This window comes from Osmerus eperlanus, chromosome 13 (assembly GCF_963692335.1).
Source record: "Osmerus eperlanus chromosome 13, fOsmEpe2.1, whole genome shotgun sequence".
NCBI lineage: Eukaryota > Metazoa > Chordata > Actinopteri > Osmeriformes > Osmeridae > Osmerus > Osmerus eperlanus.
The window spans coordinates 5060503-5078257 of NC_085030.1; the positions used below are offsets into that span (position 1 = coordinate 5060503).

Genomic DNA, 17755 nt, shown 5'->3' on the forward strand with positions numbered 1-17755 from the left:
AGGTCTTGGGAATGAAGGGTATTAATCATCCGCTTCATCAGCTGTCTGTAATGGGCACTCGTGTTTGGACAAGAGCAACATGTAGACTCATTCCGCAACCTGTGACACACCTGTAATAGGACAGGAATTTCACTGGGGCCATTGGTGACCGTACATATTTACGGTAAAAGGCTTGTTGAGCCCGCCCTCCTCGTCCCGACGCTTGGCTTCAGCCTAGCTAGCTTGAAATACCAGGAAAGGAGGACAGAAAGAGGGGAAAAGCGAAGAAAAGATACGCGGAAAGGCCCAGAGAATAAAATACGTCTGGGTGAGTTAAATACACCAGGGGAACATATATTACTCCCCTTTCACTATATTCGTCGCTCACTACTAACACAAAACATTGCAGCGGCTGCAAGGAGTGGTCAGAATCATATCAGCACGACTTATTTAGCCTGCCGTCTGATTCCTAGTGGGGTAAAACGCCCTGGCCTGCGTCTCGACGATGTAAGATAGCACTAGCTAGGCCGGTGTTTGTTAGCGTAAGTGTGGACAGAGAATTACCTATTACCAGATTGGCTAGTAATACTGGCATTTAACCAACAAGCTAAGGTTTATTTCGACATAAACATAATTGTTTGTGGTGCGCTCTAGATAGCTAGCATAGATAGCTGGCAGTCGTATTGTATGTTAATCTGGCTTCACACCAAAATATAACCCAGGCTAGCTCGCGTTAGCTATAACAGCATGCTACGACGAGCCTAGAAATGTAACGGGTGTCCAGTCCAGTTTCTGGTGTCGTCCTAGCTAGTTAGCAACCAACTCCACAAAATCCGAGTGAATACAATGCTGTAATTGGAAGTCTAGGGCAAATTTTATTTGCGTTTTATGGCGGTAGAGACTTCATGTTCATGAAACTACCTACTGACTGAAAAGCTATCGCGGCATAGGCTGAGGGAATGAGAGCGAACTTAATGTTGCTTGCTTGCACACACACTGCTGCTGCCGTGGTCTTTTGTTCGAAAGTTAGACTTGCAGCAATCAACTTCAACATAATTTAATTGGAGAAACTTGTATTGCTTTTCTAAACCACCAAGGGTCGCTCATTCATGTGTAATATGTGTAAAATATGAAATGCGTCAATTGCTTTTCGATTAAAGAGGGATAGCCAAAGTAATTTGATTGTTGACAAGGCGTGTGTGGTTCACTGCGAGGACTGTTATTCCAAACACTGGAAGTGCAACAACAAGATCTCTCATTAGTGTCGTCTTTCTGTTTTCAGTACTCCTGAGAAAACGCGCAATATTGTTAATCTACTATACACCTGCCACCGGTAAGACCAATTGCTGTTTATTGTTGTTCTGTATAATGCTTGATTTAGCCGTATAATCATTAGTTTAACAAACAGATCTATATAATCCACGCCAAGCATTTGAAACGTTGACATATACAGGTTGCTGTTGTGGGTGTGGGGTGGGGGTCTATAAGTGAAACTTTCCCACAGGCCTCATTATTCCCTGCTAGTTAACCTGTTAGGTAGGTCCTGAATGAACTTGTTTGGGTAGTGAGAAGGCGGGGTGATGTCAACTGAAGTGTGTTGCATATGGGAATAGTTTCTGATGTTTGTGTTGTAAATACAGTATGGGGGTCAGTATTGATGTGTGTGTGTGTGTGTGTGCGCGCGCGCGCGTGCTGTGTGGTTTGTCTGGGTAGGGAGATGCTGGTGTGATCCTCGCTTAACCAGTTGTGTGTGTGTGTGTGTGTGTGTGTGTGTGGAGTGCAGGTGTTGGCCTACTCAGTCATCAGGTGGTTATTGATATCAGGAGTGACTAGTCTTAATTCCACAACAACAAAAAGGCTTCTGTGATGTTCCACAGGTGGAGCAGGTGGTCAATGTGGCATCAGTAGTTTTTTGTTCCTGGGAGTGAGCTTGCACAAAGCCTGCCTGCCATCCACAGACTGATATGAAATGCCTATAATATGAATAGGACTTGTAGGGGGTTCAAAAGTCCCCACTGATGGTTGATGTGCTAGTTGAGTGTGTGTCCATTTTGAGGAGGTGCATTAGGTTAATCTCTAAGTGGACAGAGTGGATGTATGTGTGCATTAGGCTGTAAGGGGGGGGGGGATCAGCTGTCTAATGCTTCAATCTCATTACCAGCCACACTTTGTTAAACCCATACAAATGGCATTACATCGAGTTGGTAGCATGCACCATGGGGAGTTGCATTAGAACTGTATAATGGTTAAACGACACACAGCTTGCTACGCTCTTCTTGAAAGTGGACAGAGGGATTTGCTTGCGAGGCAGGTGTGCACAGCCAGGCTGGGGTGTCACAAAGGCCATTGTGTTTGTGATGTTTGAACCCAGGCTTTGTTGTATTCTGATATCTACTAACGGGGGTGAGTCACACTTGAGTGCTGTGACCGACTGACAAATCAGACGGGACGCAAGTGACTCGTGGTGTGTCACTGCCAGATCGTGTGTGTGTGTGTGTGTGTGGGTATCGCTGACCCTAAGGCTCTCTGTTTCCCCTTCGCTGACATTGTGACCGTGGGATGACAACACAGCTACGTAATGGAACGACCCCATTTCATTGGTTGTTGTCTCTGTGCCCTATATCTTTGGATCCAACGGTTGGTATTGATTGGTTGGTCAACATCAGAGGAAGCGAGTGGTTTGACGTGAAACTTGTGGCTAGGATCCGAAGAGCTTTGACCACAAGTAGGCAGGAGAAAGAAAAAAATGATACTGTATACAGTTCTGTACTTGGCCCCATCCACTATGAATCCCTGCTGTGCGTATCTGATCCTATTTAACAAAGGGGCTACATTGAAATACAATACCAACATCAACAGCAGGAAACACTCTGGGATAGATGACACTGGTAGGTTAAAGTTGCACTAGGAAACATTATAAAATAAATTCAAAGATGAGAAACGGCCACCCAAATTCCTCCGCACCAAAATTGAGACAAAGGTTTTCTTTTTTTTCACTGAAAATCTTACCCAGTGTACCTTTTTTAAAGGCTTAGCTGTGGTGGAGACTAGTATAGCCCCTGGCCCATAGTATATATGTGACTGACCACTGGCAGCGCTAACGCCTTAAATGTAGTGGCTTATGTAGAAGACAAATGGTAATGGTGTGTTGTGGTGGAGCAGGCCTAATGGTACAGAGTAGTTTAGGCCGTACCATAGACAGGGGTTTGTACTGGAGTTTCACATAAAGGTGTGTCTCCGTGTCCTTACTCATCCCTGATGGAGAATCCATAACATCCTGTTACTCAGGAAGCTGGGGGGGAGGGGGGGGGGGTGTGAGGTAGGGCTGTGTGTTTGTGTGGGGGGAGGGAAGGAGAGGCAAATTGTTTTCATTGTTCGACGAAACCCACAGCTGACTTCCAAAAGGCGTCAAGGCCAAAACTGCTTACGCCACGCTTACTGAGGAGCCAGTGAGGACTTGGGGTGCAGGGGCAGGGAGGATGGGCGCTTTTAACACAACTTTATAGAAACGCACCGAACGTGCGCGCACACACACACCACACACACACACCATCCTGTGCGACTGCATTGCGAGTCGCAACTTGCGACCACATCTCTTTCACACTTGTGGCTCACTAACACAAACTCCTTATTGTTCCTCTGGTCTTTCTGACAGCTGCACATTCCCCACCTCCCTGTGGGTAACACACACACACGCGCTATGGAATTACAGGGACACAAAGGACTGAGAAGCACCAACGGAATATGACATTTTTAGACTCCGGTGTGTTCGTTTTGTGTGTGTGTGTGTGTGTGTGTGTGTGACTGGATCGGTATGACCTGCCAGGCTGGCCTTGGGACCTTGGTGTGAGCGTAGCCAGGAGCGCTGGGTCTTACTGGGAACGTTGTTTTGTCTCCAAAGGACTCTGTGTTGTTTGGTGACCCACCGCAATGTGAGGAATGCTAGTTGCCGTGCTTTTTATCTTTTAGTTAACACCGCTGTCCTTATCTGTCCTCTCTTCCTCTCTCCTCTCTCGGCCTCTCTCTCTCGGCCTCTCTCTCTCGGCCTCTCTCTCTCGGCCTCTCTCTCTCGGCCTCTCTCTCTCGGCCTCTCTCTCTCGGCCTCTCTCTCTCGGCCTCTCTCTCTCGGCCTCTCTCTCTCTCTCTCTCGGCCTCTCTCTCTCTCTCGGCCTCTCTCTCTCTCTCGGCCTCTCTCTCTCGGCCTCTCTCTCTCTCTCGGCCTCTCTCTCTCTCTCGGCCTCTCTCTCTCTCTCGGCCTCTCTCTCTCTCTCTCTCTCTCTCTCTCTCTCTCTCCCCTCCTGCCCTTGCCTCCTCTGTGGTGTTTCCCCCCCCACTCCCCCCTGTCTCTCTCCCTCTGACAGTGGTAGATTGTGGTTTCTGTGCTCCTGTCCTGGCTTTGCCCTTATAAGGGCATATTGGTTATGGTTGTGCAGGTGGGGCCGTGAGGCTTTGGCCTGACCACTGGTGTGTGTGGAACTTCCTGTCCTCTCTTAGATCGGCCTCTGCACCCCGTCTTTTTCTTCAAAGAATTTATATATATATTTTTTAAAACCTCTCTCCTTGATGTAAATCTTTTTCCCTTTCATCTTCCCTCCTTCTCACGGCCCTGTGCTCCTTTTATCATGTGAAAGTGAGAACGATGTAGGCTACTTCACCCCTTCGTGAAGTAGGAGAAACATGCATTGTGTGTGTGTGCGCGCGATTGTCATCAGACAGGGCAGGAGCAGGCGAGGTAGTCGGAGGTCCTGTTGCTGCTGTTGAATGGGCAGTCCCACCTCATGACGTCATCACATTCCCCTCTGGCCTTATCAGTCTCGTAACCGTGAGACACCAGAACACCTTTCCCTCATGACGTCATCACATTCCCCTCTGGCCTTATCAGTCTCGTAACCGTGAGACACCAGAACACCTTTCTCAGTCTCTCTGACGACGCTCTCAAGCGCACCTGGTGCAAGAGGTGTAAATGCAGGTGCCTGTTTGTTGCCTAACCACAGCTCCTACTGACAAGCTCTTGGTACCTTTTTAAATTTGTTTTTAAGTTGTGTGTGTGTGTGTGTCTGTCACAGTGACACAGGCAAACTGAAAGGCAAAGTGAAATTTCGTCACCTCCCACCCCCTCCCTGGACTAACCGGTTTGACTTGTGGATGTGTCGGAGCCTGTCAACAGTGTGCTTGTGTCAGTATGAAAAGAAGGAAAAGGGAAAGAAAGAAAAAACGCCACCAAACAACTTTGAACAAAATGGAAACGGTCAGAGATGTGGAGATCAGGTTCAGGAAGAATGCAGCAGATCTGAGACTGCCTGTCATGGTCTGTAGTGAGCCAGGCATCTACCGGCGGGAGGGAGGGAGAGGGAGGGAGAGCCAGGAAGAGAGGGTCAGGGACCTGGGAGAGAAGCAGCACCGCTGTCCTCTGAACAGGAGAGACGGCACCGATGGCTCATGGGAGTCGTAGTTCCTCAGACCGTGCTGCTGACAGGAGCTGTAGTTTCCCCCAGAAGCCCTGAATGAGCTGCAGTGTCTGCTGCTGTACCAACGTTCGCAGCAAATGCGGGTTTATCCTGCTGTGGTCTGCTCTCTACAAGCTATCTATACGCGTGTGTTACTGTGAAGTGTTGCTGGACTATTCCATCTACCCCCCTTCTCACTGTCCTTTTCTCCTCCCCTCCTGTGTTCTCGATCAGCCGTGACTTTGGCTCTCTCCACCCCCCCCCCCCCCCCCGTTTTCTCGGCTCGGTGGTTTGGTGACCTTCCACCCATGAGCCCCGCCGCCAATTAAAGCCCCCACCTTTGACCTTGGCCTGACCTCTCACCTCTTCTCCACAAAGTCACGCCCCCTGGTGAAGGTGTGTATCTCTGCTCGGGTGACCTTTTCAAATTATGACTATGCACAGCTGCGTGTGTGTGTATGACGTGTGTGTGTGTGTGCGCGCGTGTGTGACTGTTGCAGCTGTTGGCGGGGCCCTGAGCGCGTGCGCGTAACGCCTCTCTCTCTGTAGTGTGCATGGAGCAGTGCGAGAGCGCTGCCGCCCTGCTGGAGTCAGTGAGGGAGCAGGAGGTGCAGTTTGAGCAGCTGACTCGAGCGCTGGAGGAGGAGAGGAGGAGGGTGGGCCTCCCCAGCCCCTCGTCCCGCCCCCTCCCCCACACACAGGTAAAGCCCCCCCACCCCACCCCACCCACCCAGCCCAACCTCCCATCAAAACCCTCCCGTCATCCCAATTCCCACCACTCCTGTTCCTCCCCCATCCTGTGCCCATCCCGTGTTCATGTCCCCTGTACCCACAGTCGTACCACCCCAGCTCCCCCTCCATTCATGCCCCACCCGATCCCACCCTCCATTTGCACTATCCCTGGTCCCCACCCTGGCTCCTCTCTAAACCCTGCGATGAGAGGTTAGAGACCTGCCCTTCATCCTCCGTGTCTCCTGTGTTCATCCGTCCATCCATCTGCTCATTCGTTCATCCAGCCCTGCCGCCCCCTTATCATTTGAAGCTCCTTTAATCCTCATCCCTCCGCCCCCCCCCCCCCCCCTCTGTCCTCTCCTCCGCCCAACGCTGGTGTGTGTGTGTGTGTCTGCATGTCAGTGTGTCTCTCAACCCTCATCCAGTCACACAGCATCCCGTCTGTTTACATGCTTTAGCGTGTTCAAGGTCCCATCCATCATACATCACACGCCTCCCCGACACACACACACACACACTCACACACACCTTGTTGGAATCCCAGCTATTCTCCTGTGCGGCGCTGCATGCTCAGTGTGTCCGCGCTCGCCGTAAGTAGCCGGTCTCCTGGCCGGACATGCAGCCTCTAGCCCCCGGTCCATCTGTTCACCTGATCCACCCTCATTAAAAACTGTCCATCTCCCCGCCCTGCTACTGGTCTGTGAGTAGCAGTACCTGCCAGTCAGCGTGTCGGGACATTATGGGATGGCGTCCGTCCCCGGTATTTGGAGTGGATTATCCTGCTCTCCCGTGCTGATTGTTCCAGTCAGGGTCAAGCTAGACATGCTAGAACTGGAGTTCGCAGCATGTGAAGGAGGGAGGGGAGAAGGAGAGGGAGGGGTAGAGATGAGGAATGGGGGGGGGGTGATCTTATTGGGGTTGGGGGGGGGGGGGCGTTTGGGACACTGAACACGGGAAGTTCTCGTGTTCAGTGTCACACTGGGGTGATGATCTCTGTCACAAGCACCCACGTCCTCAAGTTCCTCTTGTTATGATTTAGGATGTTAAAGGCCAAACAGAGGGGCCCTGGACTCGTCTTGCTTTGCTCACCTAACGCCACTGCCTGCCCCCTTGTGGACACAGCAGGTGCTGCTAGACATTTTCCTTGAGTGAAGCGATCGTCACCGACTGGTCAGCTGAAGGTTGTTGGTTAGTCCCACCTTTCACTTGGTCAGGATGAAATGGTCTTGACACATCATTAGTAGCTAGCAAAGGACCTCCCACTTCCTGTTTGGTGTTCCTGTAAAAGGAGGAGAGAAGGAGGGGAAAGATGCATCCCTAAAATATCCATCTATGCCAGTGAGTCAGCAACCATGACTCTTCTAGTCTGGTCACTTAGAAATGTGGTGCGTCTGCAGTATTATTCTGGTTATAGGCAGATGTAGGTCTGCTGCATGCCCTTACCAGAGTTTCAAGGAGTCTCTCTCGTACGGGAGTGCTTGTGTCGTGCCTGTCAGGACTAAAACGTGTGTGTGTGTGTGTTGTTGTTGTTGCTCCCCCAGAACGGCCGTCTAGGTGATGCAGACATAGAGCGTCTGAAACTGACTGACGGCTATATAAACGGGACCCAGGTGAGCGTCTGCGCCACAGTCCCCCCCCCCCCCGTCGCAAGTCTGTGTGAAATTCTGCGAGTGTGTGAGGGAACGGGGAGAGTAATGTGTGTGTGTGTGTGTGTGTGTGTGTGTGTGTGTGTTCCAGTACAGGATGGTGGACCCTGCTCACGGAGCTCTCGATGAGAGCTACACTCCAGAAGACGACTCCCAGGAAGCACACTCTGTGTTCTCAGAGGAGGGCACCGCGCGGCGGGCTGACAACGGGGTAGGAACACACACACACACACAGACAGGGCTTTACGCTAACTTTTTGTGCAGGAGCACATGTGCCCCCCAAGTGGAAACACTTTAGGGGCACAGACAAAATTTAGGGGCACAGTCAGTTTCTGTTTTTAAAAACGTTAAACGTCGAATCATTATTAGACTATTGAATTAATTGCACAAAATTGACCGGAAACAGGATTGGTTACTTATTTATTCATTACATATTCATTTATTACTTTTTTGTATTCATTGTAACATTGTTTTAAACTGACTGGCCTGGCCAAGCTTTGTAGCATGGGTGTCTTGATCTTTTTCCAGCTGACAGACAGTTTTCAGCACATTTAGAGGCATCAAACATTTCCAGGAAGGGCGCCTCTGTACTGATCCAAATGAGGTCATCTATGGTGGAACTTAAACTACTCATTAATGGGAAATGTCGTTTTTATGTTGTATTTGCTCTGGTGTTCATGTAAGGTCGCAACTGCGCTCTTGGTTTTCAGCATGGCTTGTGTTAGGACAGAAGGGGACTCAGTTGGGGCGTTAATTTTGTTGACGGAAGCATTGTTTACGTTTCTATTGTTGAACTCGTGTTTATTTTGGTATGTGCAGTGTTGGACGTTAGTTTGCTTAGTTTGATTGTTCCCACTGAGGGTGAAGGTTAGCTGGCTAGATCGCTAGCCAGGCTGTTGCAGCGCAGGACAGATGCAGTAGGCTATCACAGGACGCAGCCTATGAGGTTTATCTGAGTCACGATTATTAGTAGTTGGGGGGAAAAAAAGGAATAAACGTTTCATGTTCCATCTCCTCTTTTCACGTAACTGACAGCTGCAATAGGTTAAAAACATTTACTGTACGTCTTTGGTTAAAACTCGCCCAGTTTTCTGAACCGACTAAGACATCCTTCACTCTGAAACCCTCCTTCCCTCCCACGCTGACCCGGTCATCCAGCCCCACCCTCCCCACAAACCCCCCCCTCCCTACCGCAGCGTTACACTCACCTCCACACGTGACATCCTTCTCACCACCCACCTCCCGCTGACCTCTGACCCTCCTCCCCCAGATCAGGAAGGTGGTGACCTCTCGCACCGTCCTCCCCGACTCCATGTCCATCGACGGGGGCCTCTCCGTGTCCGGCATGGGCGGCTACAGCGCCACCCTGGACCGCGCCTACCGGCAGGGGGGCGGGGTCCCAGACTACCCCATGGCCACTGTGCCCAGGAACTACCACTACGCCCCCTCGGGGGGCTACGACGACTACAGGCCGGGGCCTCCCGCTGACACCTACGCCAGCCTGAGCAGAGGCACGCGCGTGGACGACAGATACAGGTGAGGACCGGGCGGAGAGGGCCGACTTGCTCTCGACCCCCAGAGCAGCCTGACGACGTCCGTACCATTGTTGGTCAGGGGAAAGTCCTGTGGTGCCTGTTGTATTGGTGACACGTTTGTCTTCATTGTTCTCTATGAATCATCTCGTTCCCTCCCTTCCTGGTCGTTCTTTCCTCTCATGTTGGCTGTCTGTCTTTCTCTCTCGCTCGCTCTGTCCCTCCCTCCCTCCAGGCCCATGGACGGTTACAGGACCCTGGACTCTGGCTACCGCGCCCCCAGCAGGCAGCAGCTGGACCCGTACGGCGCCCAGCCCCAGGTGAGCCGCGTGGTGCGGGGCGTGGGCAGCGCCCTGGAGCTGGGGGGCATGCGCTACGCCCCTGCGCCCTACGGCATGGAGGACGACCAGCGCAGCCTGGGCTACGACGACATGGACTACAGCATGGCGCCCCCGCCCATGCACCCGGGCTACGGAACCATGCCCCGGCTGGGGGGCGGCGGCCCAGGCACGCTGGACAGACGCAGGCTCAGGTTGGCACACACACACACACACTACATGATGTGTACTATATATATATATATATACACACAGACATTCACCTGTTGTGAGAACCCCACATCTGATCTCCCTCATCCTCCCCCGCCCCCCCCAGGAGCTGTGAGGACACGCTAGACGGCGACATGGGCGGAGTGGACCCCTACGCCTGGGGCGTTCCCATGGCGATGGAGCGGGGCAGCATGGCGTCGCTGGACAGCACCCTGAGGAAGGGCCCTCCCGGCTCCTGGAGGCAGCCCGAGCTGCCCGAGGTGATCGCCATGCTCAACTACCGCCTGGACCCCGTCAAGACCAACGCTGCCGCCTTCCTGCAGCACCTCACCTTCAAGAACGACAAGGTAACGCACACGCGCGCGCGCGCGCTCCTTCACCCCTATGTAGCCATACCAAGGTGATATGTACAGCGCTGATGTCGGGTGTGTGTGTGTGTGTGTGTGTGTGTGTGTCCAGGTGAAGTCGGAGGTTCGGCGTCTGAAGGGCATCCCCTCCCTGGTGTCTCTGCTGGACCACCCCAAGAAGGAGGTGCACCACTCGGCCTGCGGGGCGCTCAAGAACATCTCGTACGGACGCGACCACGACAACAAGATCGCCATCAAGAACTGTGACGGCGTCCCCGCCCTAGTCCGCCTGCTGAGGAAGACCAGAGACCAGGACCTCACAGACACCATCACAGGTACCCCTGTTACTGCTGATGCTAGTACTGTTACTACTGCTGCTGTTACTAGTACTGTTACTACTGCTGCTGTTACTAGTACTGTTACTACTGCTGCTGTTACTAGTACTGTTACTACTGCTGCTGTTACTAGTACTGTTACTACTGCTGCTGTTACTAGTACTGTTACTACTGCTGCTGTTACTAGTACTGTTACTACTGCTGCTGTTACTAGTACTGTTACTACTGCTGCTGTTACTAGTACTGTTACTACTGCTGCTGTTACTAGTACTGTTACTACTGCTGCTGTTACTAGTACTGTTACTACTGCTGCTGTTACTAGTACTGTTACTACTGCTGCTGTTGCTAGTACTGTTGCTACTGCTGCTGTTACTAGTACTGTCACTACTGCTGCTGTTACTAGTACTGTTACTGCTGCTGCTGTTACTAGTACTGTCACTACTGCTGCTGTTACTAGTACTGTTACTGCTGCTGTTACTAGTACTGTCACTACTGCTGCTGTTACTAGTAATGTTACTACTGCTGCTGTTACTAGTACTGTTACAACTGATAGTGTAGTATTACTGCTACTATTAGGACTACTGCTATATGGTAGTGTTTGGGCTACTACTGTCAGTACCCCAGCCACTGCTAGGAGCTGGGGGTGACGACGGCTGCGTCTCCTTCCAGGCACGCTGTGGAACCTGTCGTCTCACGACTCGGTGAAGATGGAGATCGTGGACCACGCCCTGCACGCCCTGGCGGACGAGGTGATGGTGCCCCACTCGGGCTGGGAGAGGGGGAACGACGGGGGCGAGGAGAGCTGCAAGCCCCGGCACCTGGAGTGGGAGACGGCCCTCACCAACACAGCTGGCTGCCTCAGGTATGGAGAGAGACCAGGGGGGGGGGGGCTGGAAGAGGGGGGGGGGGGGTGGAGGGAGAAGGCGTAGAGGGAGACACAGAACTGGAGGAGAAGAGGGGTATTGAGGGTGTAGAATCGGCAGAATGAGCCATGTCAGCCAGCTAGCTGGAGTGTCGCTAGAGTGCTGTTCTCTGCTTCTCAGGAACGTGAGTTCAGAACGCAGCGAGGCCCGACGCAAGCTGAGGGAATGCTCGGGATTGGTGGACTCTCTCATGTACATTGTCCAATCACAGATCAACCGCAAAGACGTGGACAACAAGGTATCCCGCACTGTGCTTCTCCAGAACTTCTCAATGTAGCAAAAGTGACCAATGCATGAGCACTGTACAGGTACATTTGATACTTAACCTTTTCCCCTCCACACCCTCCCTCCCTCCATATCTCCTCTTCTTCCCTCCCTGCCTCTCCTAGCTGGTGGAGAACAGTGTGTGTCTGCTGAGGAACCTGTCCTATCAGGTGCACCGCGAGGTCCCCGGCCACGAGCGCTACCTGGAAGCCACGCCCCTGAATCAGGGCCCCGCCCCCAGCGCCAACAAGGCCAGCTGCTTCGGCTCGCGGAAGGGCAAAGGTCAGTCGCAGGGCTCTCCGTCAGGTCCCCCCGGAGAGAGACCCGGGGCAGGACGGGGGAGGAGAGAGAGAGAAAGAGAGACGAGGGCGCAATGTTGTCTCGAGAGCGGATTACGCACCCAAATGCGTTTTGAAATCGTGGGGGGTCTTGTGGGAATCGTCCCGGTCTTGTGGACGGGATTGGTTTGTGCTTGGAAGGTGGCGGTGGCACTCCCTTTATGTTTTCAAACTTCTACTGTCTTTCTCTCCTCCCTCTCTCTCATCCCCCTCTCCGCCCTTTCCTGGGTTTCTCCTGTGTTTTTAGATGAGTGGTTTGCCAAAGGTAAGACGCTGTTATCTAGACGCACTAGCGAGTCTCGACAGTAGCCGTACTAACGCGGTGCAGATTCAATCTAACACACCAGCCGAGAGCTGTCCAGCCTGCTTGTAATCCCAGTAGATTTGCACTTAATCCTTAGTGCATGTGCTCACATGATATTACTAAACAGTTCCTGGAGGGGGGGGGCAAAACGAAGTATAACTTAAAGCTCGTTGTCTTGAAAGCTTGACCTCCAATGACTCTTTTTCTAAATGCTTCTCCCCTCCCCCCCCCTCCCTCTTCAGGAAAGAAAGATGGAGACGATGGAGGTGCAGATCAGGTGGACATTCCCAAGAGGCAAACGCCTGCCAAAGGTGGGTCTACAAATTCCAGTTTCTCCTGGAATATTCAATACGGGTTAGCTCTTTCTAGTCTTCCAGTCTCATAATCCTCCCGTGCGTGTGCGCGTGTGTGTGTGTGCCAGGCTACGAGCTGCTGTTCCAGCCCGAGGTGGTGCGTGTGTACACCTCCCTGCTGCAGGAGAGCCAGAACCCGTCTGTCCTGGAGGCTGCTGCCGGGGCCGTCCAGAACCTCTGCGCCGGCCGCTGGACCGTGAGTCCTCCTCCCCCCTCCCCCCCCCCCTTCCCCACCACCGTCGCTGTGCGTCACAACTCCTAAAGGCACGCTCGTAGGAGCCGGGTCGGGCTGTTAGGAGCAGGGCTGAGAGTTTCTCCGTTCCTGCTCTTGTTGAAAATGTCAAACGAGTCATTTCACCGTGGGGGGTGATTTGGAGGCTAGCCTTGGCAAAGACGCACAGCACGTTTCTCTGTCGTGTTGTGTTTGTCTTCAAACTCGACTCGCGTGTACGACCAGCCTCCTTTTTTTTTTCGTTGTGAGCGACGCCTTGTGTACCGTGCATCGCTCAACCAAAGCTCCCCCCTCTCTTCCCCCCTCCCCCAGTACGGACGCTACATCCGGGCCACGGTGCGCCTGGAGAAGGGGCTGCCCATGATGGCCGAGCTGCTGGCCCACGGGAACGACCGCGTGGTCAGGGCCATGTCCGGGGCCCTGAGGAACCTGGCCATCGACAACCGCAACCGCGAGCTGCTGGGTAAGACCACAGGGTCGGGACGGGGGGGCGGAGAAGGCGGAGATGCAGCCTTCGCACTCGCACTGTTACAGGGAACCTTCACTGGTTACGAATTCATGTTGTTGTTTGGCTAATTATTTTTCCCTTATTTCATTGATATTACTTATTTCCAGTATATCGTAAGGATTTTGAAACCTTTCATTCTCACTCATTGTGCCTTTCTGGTGCTCCTCTCCCCCCGCAGGCAAGCACGCGGTGCCCCACCTAGTGGCCGACCTGCCGGGGGGCCAGAGCCAGTCTGCACGCGCTCTGTCCGAGGAGACGGTGGTGTCCGTACTGAGCACGCTCACCGAGGTGCTCGGCAACAGCCTGGAGGCGGCCAAGACCCTGCGGGCCTCCCAGGGCATCGAGAGACTGGTGCTCATCAACAAGGATGGGTGAGGGCGGGCGTGGGGGTTTGTGGGTGCTGTGTCGGAGAGAATCGGAAAGATGTGCTTCAATGGGCATCACATGGTGGTTGCATCCTAAAAAAAAAGTGTGTTACCACTGAGTGTGTTTCGTAACCGTGTGTGTGTGTGCGCGTCCACAGCAAGCGCTCGGACCGCGAGGTGCGCGGGGCGGGGCAGGTGCTGCAGCTGGTATGGGGCCACAAGGAGCTGCGGAAGCCCCTGGAGAAGGACGGCTGGAAGAAGAGCGACTTCATGGTGAACGTGGCCCCCAGCACCAACGGCCCCAGCCGGGCCAACGGGGGCTACGAGGACAGCACTCTGCCGCTGTTGGACAGAGGTGTGTGTGTGTGTGTGATGAGAGAGGTGTGAACACGCCTGTCAGATGTCCCCCTCAGTCGATGCTTCTAAGGGCCACGTTGTAACCGGGTTGTCTTGGTTCTTCCTCCGCAGGAGAGAAGAGGGACATCATCCCACTCAACGACCTAGGCCCTGGTGAGTGTTCTTAGAAACACACACACACACACACACCAAAACATGCCCCCTCTTTTCAAACGAGCGCCGTCAGCCTTCTGGAACTGTTGCTCCTCATCAGGAGTCCTGACGGCGTTCTGTGTGCTTGACCTTTGACATGTGGGATGCCAATGATTCTCCACTGTTGCAGAATCCTCATCTGGGCTCAATACGGTTTCCATGTTTCCCTCCCTCCCTCTTGCAGAAGCCTACTCTACACTGGACCAGAGGGAGAGGAGACACACTCTAGACAACACTCTGGATAACACAGACACTTTAAAGGTGACCCACACAACAGAGAGAGACCCTCACAAAACAAGGACAGATGTACACTCCCCAGCCCCCTCACTGACCTACACTAACCCCTATTCCCCCACCAAATCCCTTTCCAAACAATTCCTTTCCACTTCTCCGGTTGACGTTCACCTCTCCCTTTTTTTAACCGTTTCACTTGTTCACACTCGCTCTCTGTCTTTCTGTTTCTCTCTCTCTCTCTGTGTGTGTGTCTCAGCGAGGGGTCTATGGGGGCAGAAAGGGCTCCTTGCCCCTCCTGGATTCCTACGATGGTTAGGCCCCTCCCCCTCCCTCTCCCCCCTCTCTCTGCATGTTACAGCATGGTACGTCTGACTTCACGTCCTGCATGGACTCGGTCTCAATCTCTATCCAGAGGGCCTCTAGAACAGACCATTTTGGGGGTGGGGGTCAAGACCTGGCCAAATGCTGGCTACACTTAAAATTATAATTTTTTTTATCCAATATGGGGGTTTTGGAACACTGATTTGAAGTCCATGAGTACTCTACTGTATACTGTAGTACCCTGGACACTCACTAGCACTGGTATAGTATGTAGCTGTCCGTGTATAGCGATGCTCAATGCTAAATATATCGTTTTATGGATTGTAACCTTAGGATCTGCACTTGGAAGTAAAGTTGTGTATCGTGTGCCATACTTATACCAAAGAATCAGTGTTTTTGTGTGTAGTTGTATGCTTTGGTGTGTGTGTGTGTTTTGAAATGCGTGCGTTACTGAGTAGACCTATAATACTGATGCCTGTCCGATCTTTTCCACCAACAGAAAAATTGATAGTTTGCATCACCCAGAGTGGACCTGCAGGGCTCCTGCAGCCCTACCACTGCTACTGAAGAGACCCAGAGAGACTTTCTCCTGCTCTCTCTTTAGCGCGCTCTCTCTCACCCACCCCCCTACCGCTCTCTCTCTCTCTCTCTCTCTCTCTCTCTCTCTCTCTCATCCTTCCCCCCTCTCTCTCTCTCTCTCTCTCATCCACCCCCCCCCCCTCTCTCTCTCTCTCTCCCTGCACCACGAAGACAGTGTGGATTACAGATGAGGCTGGACATCCAAAGAAAGCGGTTGTGTTGCAATCAGAAGAGCTGATATTGAAGACACACACACACACACAGACATGAGACATGAGGTTCATAGTAGCATCAGAAATATATATTCTCTCTAATTTAAATTATATTCCCTATCTCAAGGCAATCATATTTGTTGACAATCATAAGTTCTTTTTGTTTTGTTTTTCGGTTTCCACAACAACATGTTGGCGTACTCTTCATCGTTCTCCTATGTTATGTTGTCCTTCATTGTGAATCAGATTGCTGCCAACACCTGCATCCTGAGATCTAGGAGTTTTGTTTTCTAGTATGTGTAGGTAGGGTATAATGCTGTGTATATAAAAAGAGGGGCATGTTTTGATTCGCGGAGGAATGTCTTGTATGCTTTGTAGGTTTTGGACTTAATTTAAATCAATCCCCCCCTCAAGGGATTGGCTGGTCAGGAAGATTTGAGCGACGATCGTCCAATAGGACTCAACGCTCATAGACGCGGAATGTTTGTGTTTGTTTAGGAGTTAACTTCCTCTCTCTTGTATGTTTTTCGCTGGTTGGACATTGGACGAGTAGCGTCCAACCAAGGCTGATGTGAATAAGACCTCTGAGTGTCTGTGTGGATGGATGATGAAATAATGTGGACTGTGTGTGTGTGGCTGTGGCTGTAATACCTTGTCATGGACCAGACCGTGAAACATATTTTCAAGGAACTCCTACTGCGAGCTTTTTTTTTCTACACCTGTGATACATTTTTACATTTGTTTGAATAGTATCATTTTTCATTTATTATTACAGTACCAAGAGCCCCACTCTCACACACCGTGGCCCCCCCCTTCCCCCGCCCTCCTCCCTGAGATAGTAACAGGGATGCAGTGTTCAAACACCCTGTCTGTAGGCACACCTGGCTTACTGTGACCTGTATTTTGACACACACACGCACTACTGCCATTGTGGTAAACAGTACTGTTTACACGCTGTAATTTCTTATTTAAAACACCATTCTAACGACTACAGTACTCAGTCCACTATGCTACAACGATACATCACTAATTCCGTTATAATTCTGGCTACATTGCCATAGTCCCCACACATCTACGGCTGCAATGCAGTACCCCATTGTTGCAATAGACAAAAGCCCTTTGGCGAGAGTTACAACTAACTTTCCTAACATTCTAGAATGGACTGTCCCTTGTGTAACCTGCGGAATGGAGAATCCTGTTGGTTCTAGAATGTTGGAATGGCCCATTAATTTGTCTATAACACTAAAAACTCAGTGCTGACGTTTATGGTATTGTAATGTTTAAGTCTGTCATCTCTACCGGCGGGAATAATTGGAAAGGAGGGCATGCCATCACTCTTTATAACCTTGGGAGCATGGACCAGTCAGGGAAACTGGACTTTAGACAGGCTGGGAAAAAGCACATTTTGGTATATACTGTAATCTCTTTTAGTTTTCCTTGCATTCTTATTTCCATTTTGTCTGAGTTAATGTTGTTTTTTTATTTTGGGGGATGGTCTGTTGGAGATGTGGGTGAAAGGGTTATGCAATCTGTTTTTATTCCACTTTTACCACTAATTGTTTTAAATGGCAAAAGAGACCAATCATCTTTGTTTTTTTATTATTGTTTTTCACATACATCGTTTCTGTAGCATTGCCTGTCCATGTACAATATTGTACTTCTCATACATGCCTTGGCTCTGAAAAGTTGCATTTTTCAGTAAGAGTATGTAACTGGCAATACTGTTTTTATAAAATAAAGATCTTTTCTCAGACTAGATGTGTGTTTTGTGCGTGTGTGTGTTTGGCTGTGTCCAAGCCTAGTATCACACAGCGTGAGCTGGATCAACAAGTCTAATTAGAGATGCAGCTTGCACTAAAAGTAATCCGACTCCTCTAAATACACACACACATTCTGTATGGTCGGGATGCAGTCATGTTATGCATTTCAAGTGAACAGACCTTTTAGCCTTTTTGCTCCATTCTTTATATCTCTTGAGCTTAATTAGACCCCCCCCCCATATATCCA

At 51.3% G+C, this 17755-nt stretch overlaps 1 protein-coding gene across 8 annotated transcripts; it reads left to right on the forward strand.

The window, feature by feature from the left end:
- Positions 1-118: 118 nt before the first annotated feature.
- On the forward strand, positions 119-17501 carry LOC134032390 (catenin delta-1-like). Of its 8 annotated transcripts, none has more exons than XM_062476356.1 (23): positions 119-307; positions 1262-1312; positions 5661-5822; positions 5976-6127; positions 7700-7768; positions 7896-8015; positions 9075-9340; positions 9572-9868; positions 9991-10231; positions 10344-10566; positions 11236-11428; positions 11610-11727; positions 11879-12035; positions 12339-12356; positions 12638-12706; positions 12817-12944; positions 13293-13443; positions 13667-13859; positions 14012-14208; positions 14322-14363; positions 14587-14663; positions 14893-14947; positions 15457-17501. In XM_062476356.1, exons 4-23 carry the CDS (start codon positions 5981-5983, stop codon positions 15522-15524), a joined length of 2829 nt encoding a protein of 942 aa, XP_062332340.1. In that variant the 5' UTR covers positions 119-307; positions 1262-1312; positions 5661-5822; positions 5976-5980; the 3' UTR covers positions 15525-17501. The 8 variants fall into 8 exon arrangements, with proteins under 8 accessions (XP_062332340.1, XP_062332341.1, XP_062332343.1 ...); XM_062476359.1 differs by having other exon boundaries at positions 121-307; positions 14893-14998; XM_062476357.1 differs by lacking the exon at positions 5661-5822.
- Positions 17502-17755: the final 254 nt, after the last annotated feature.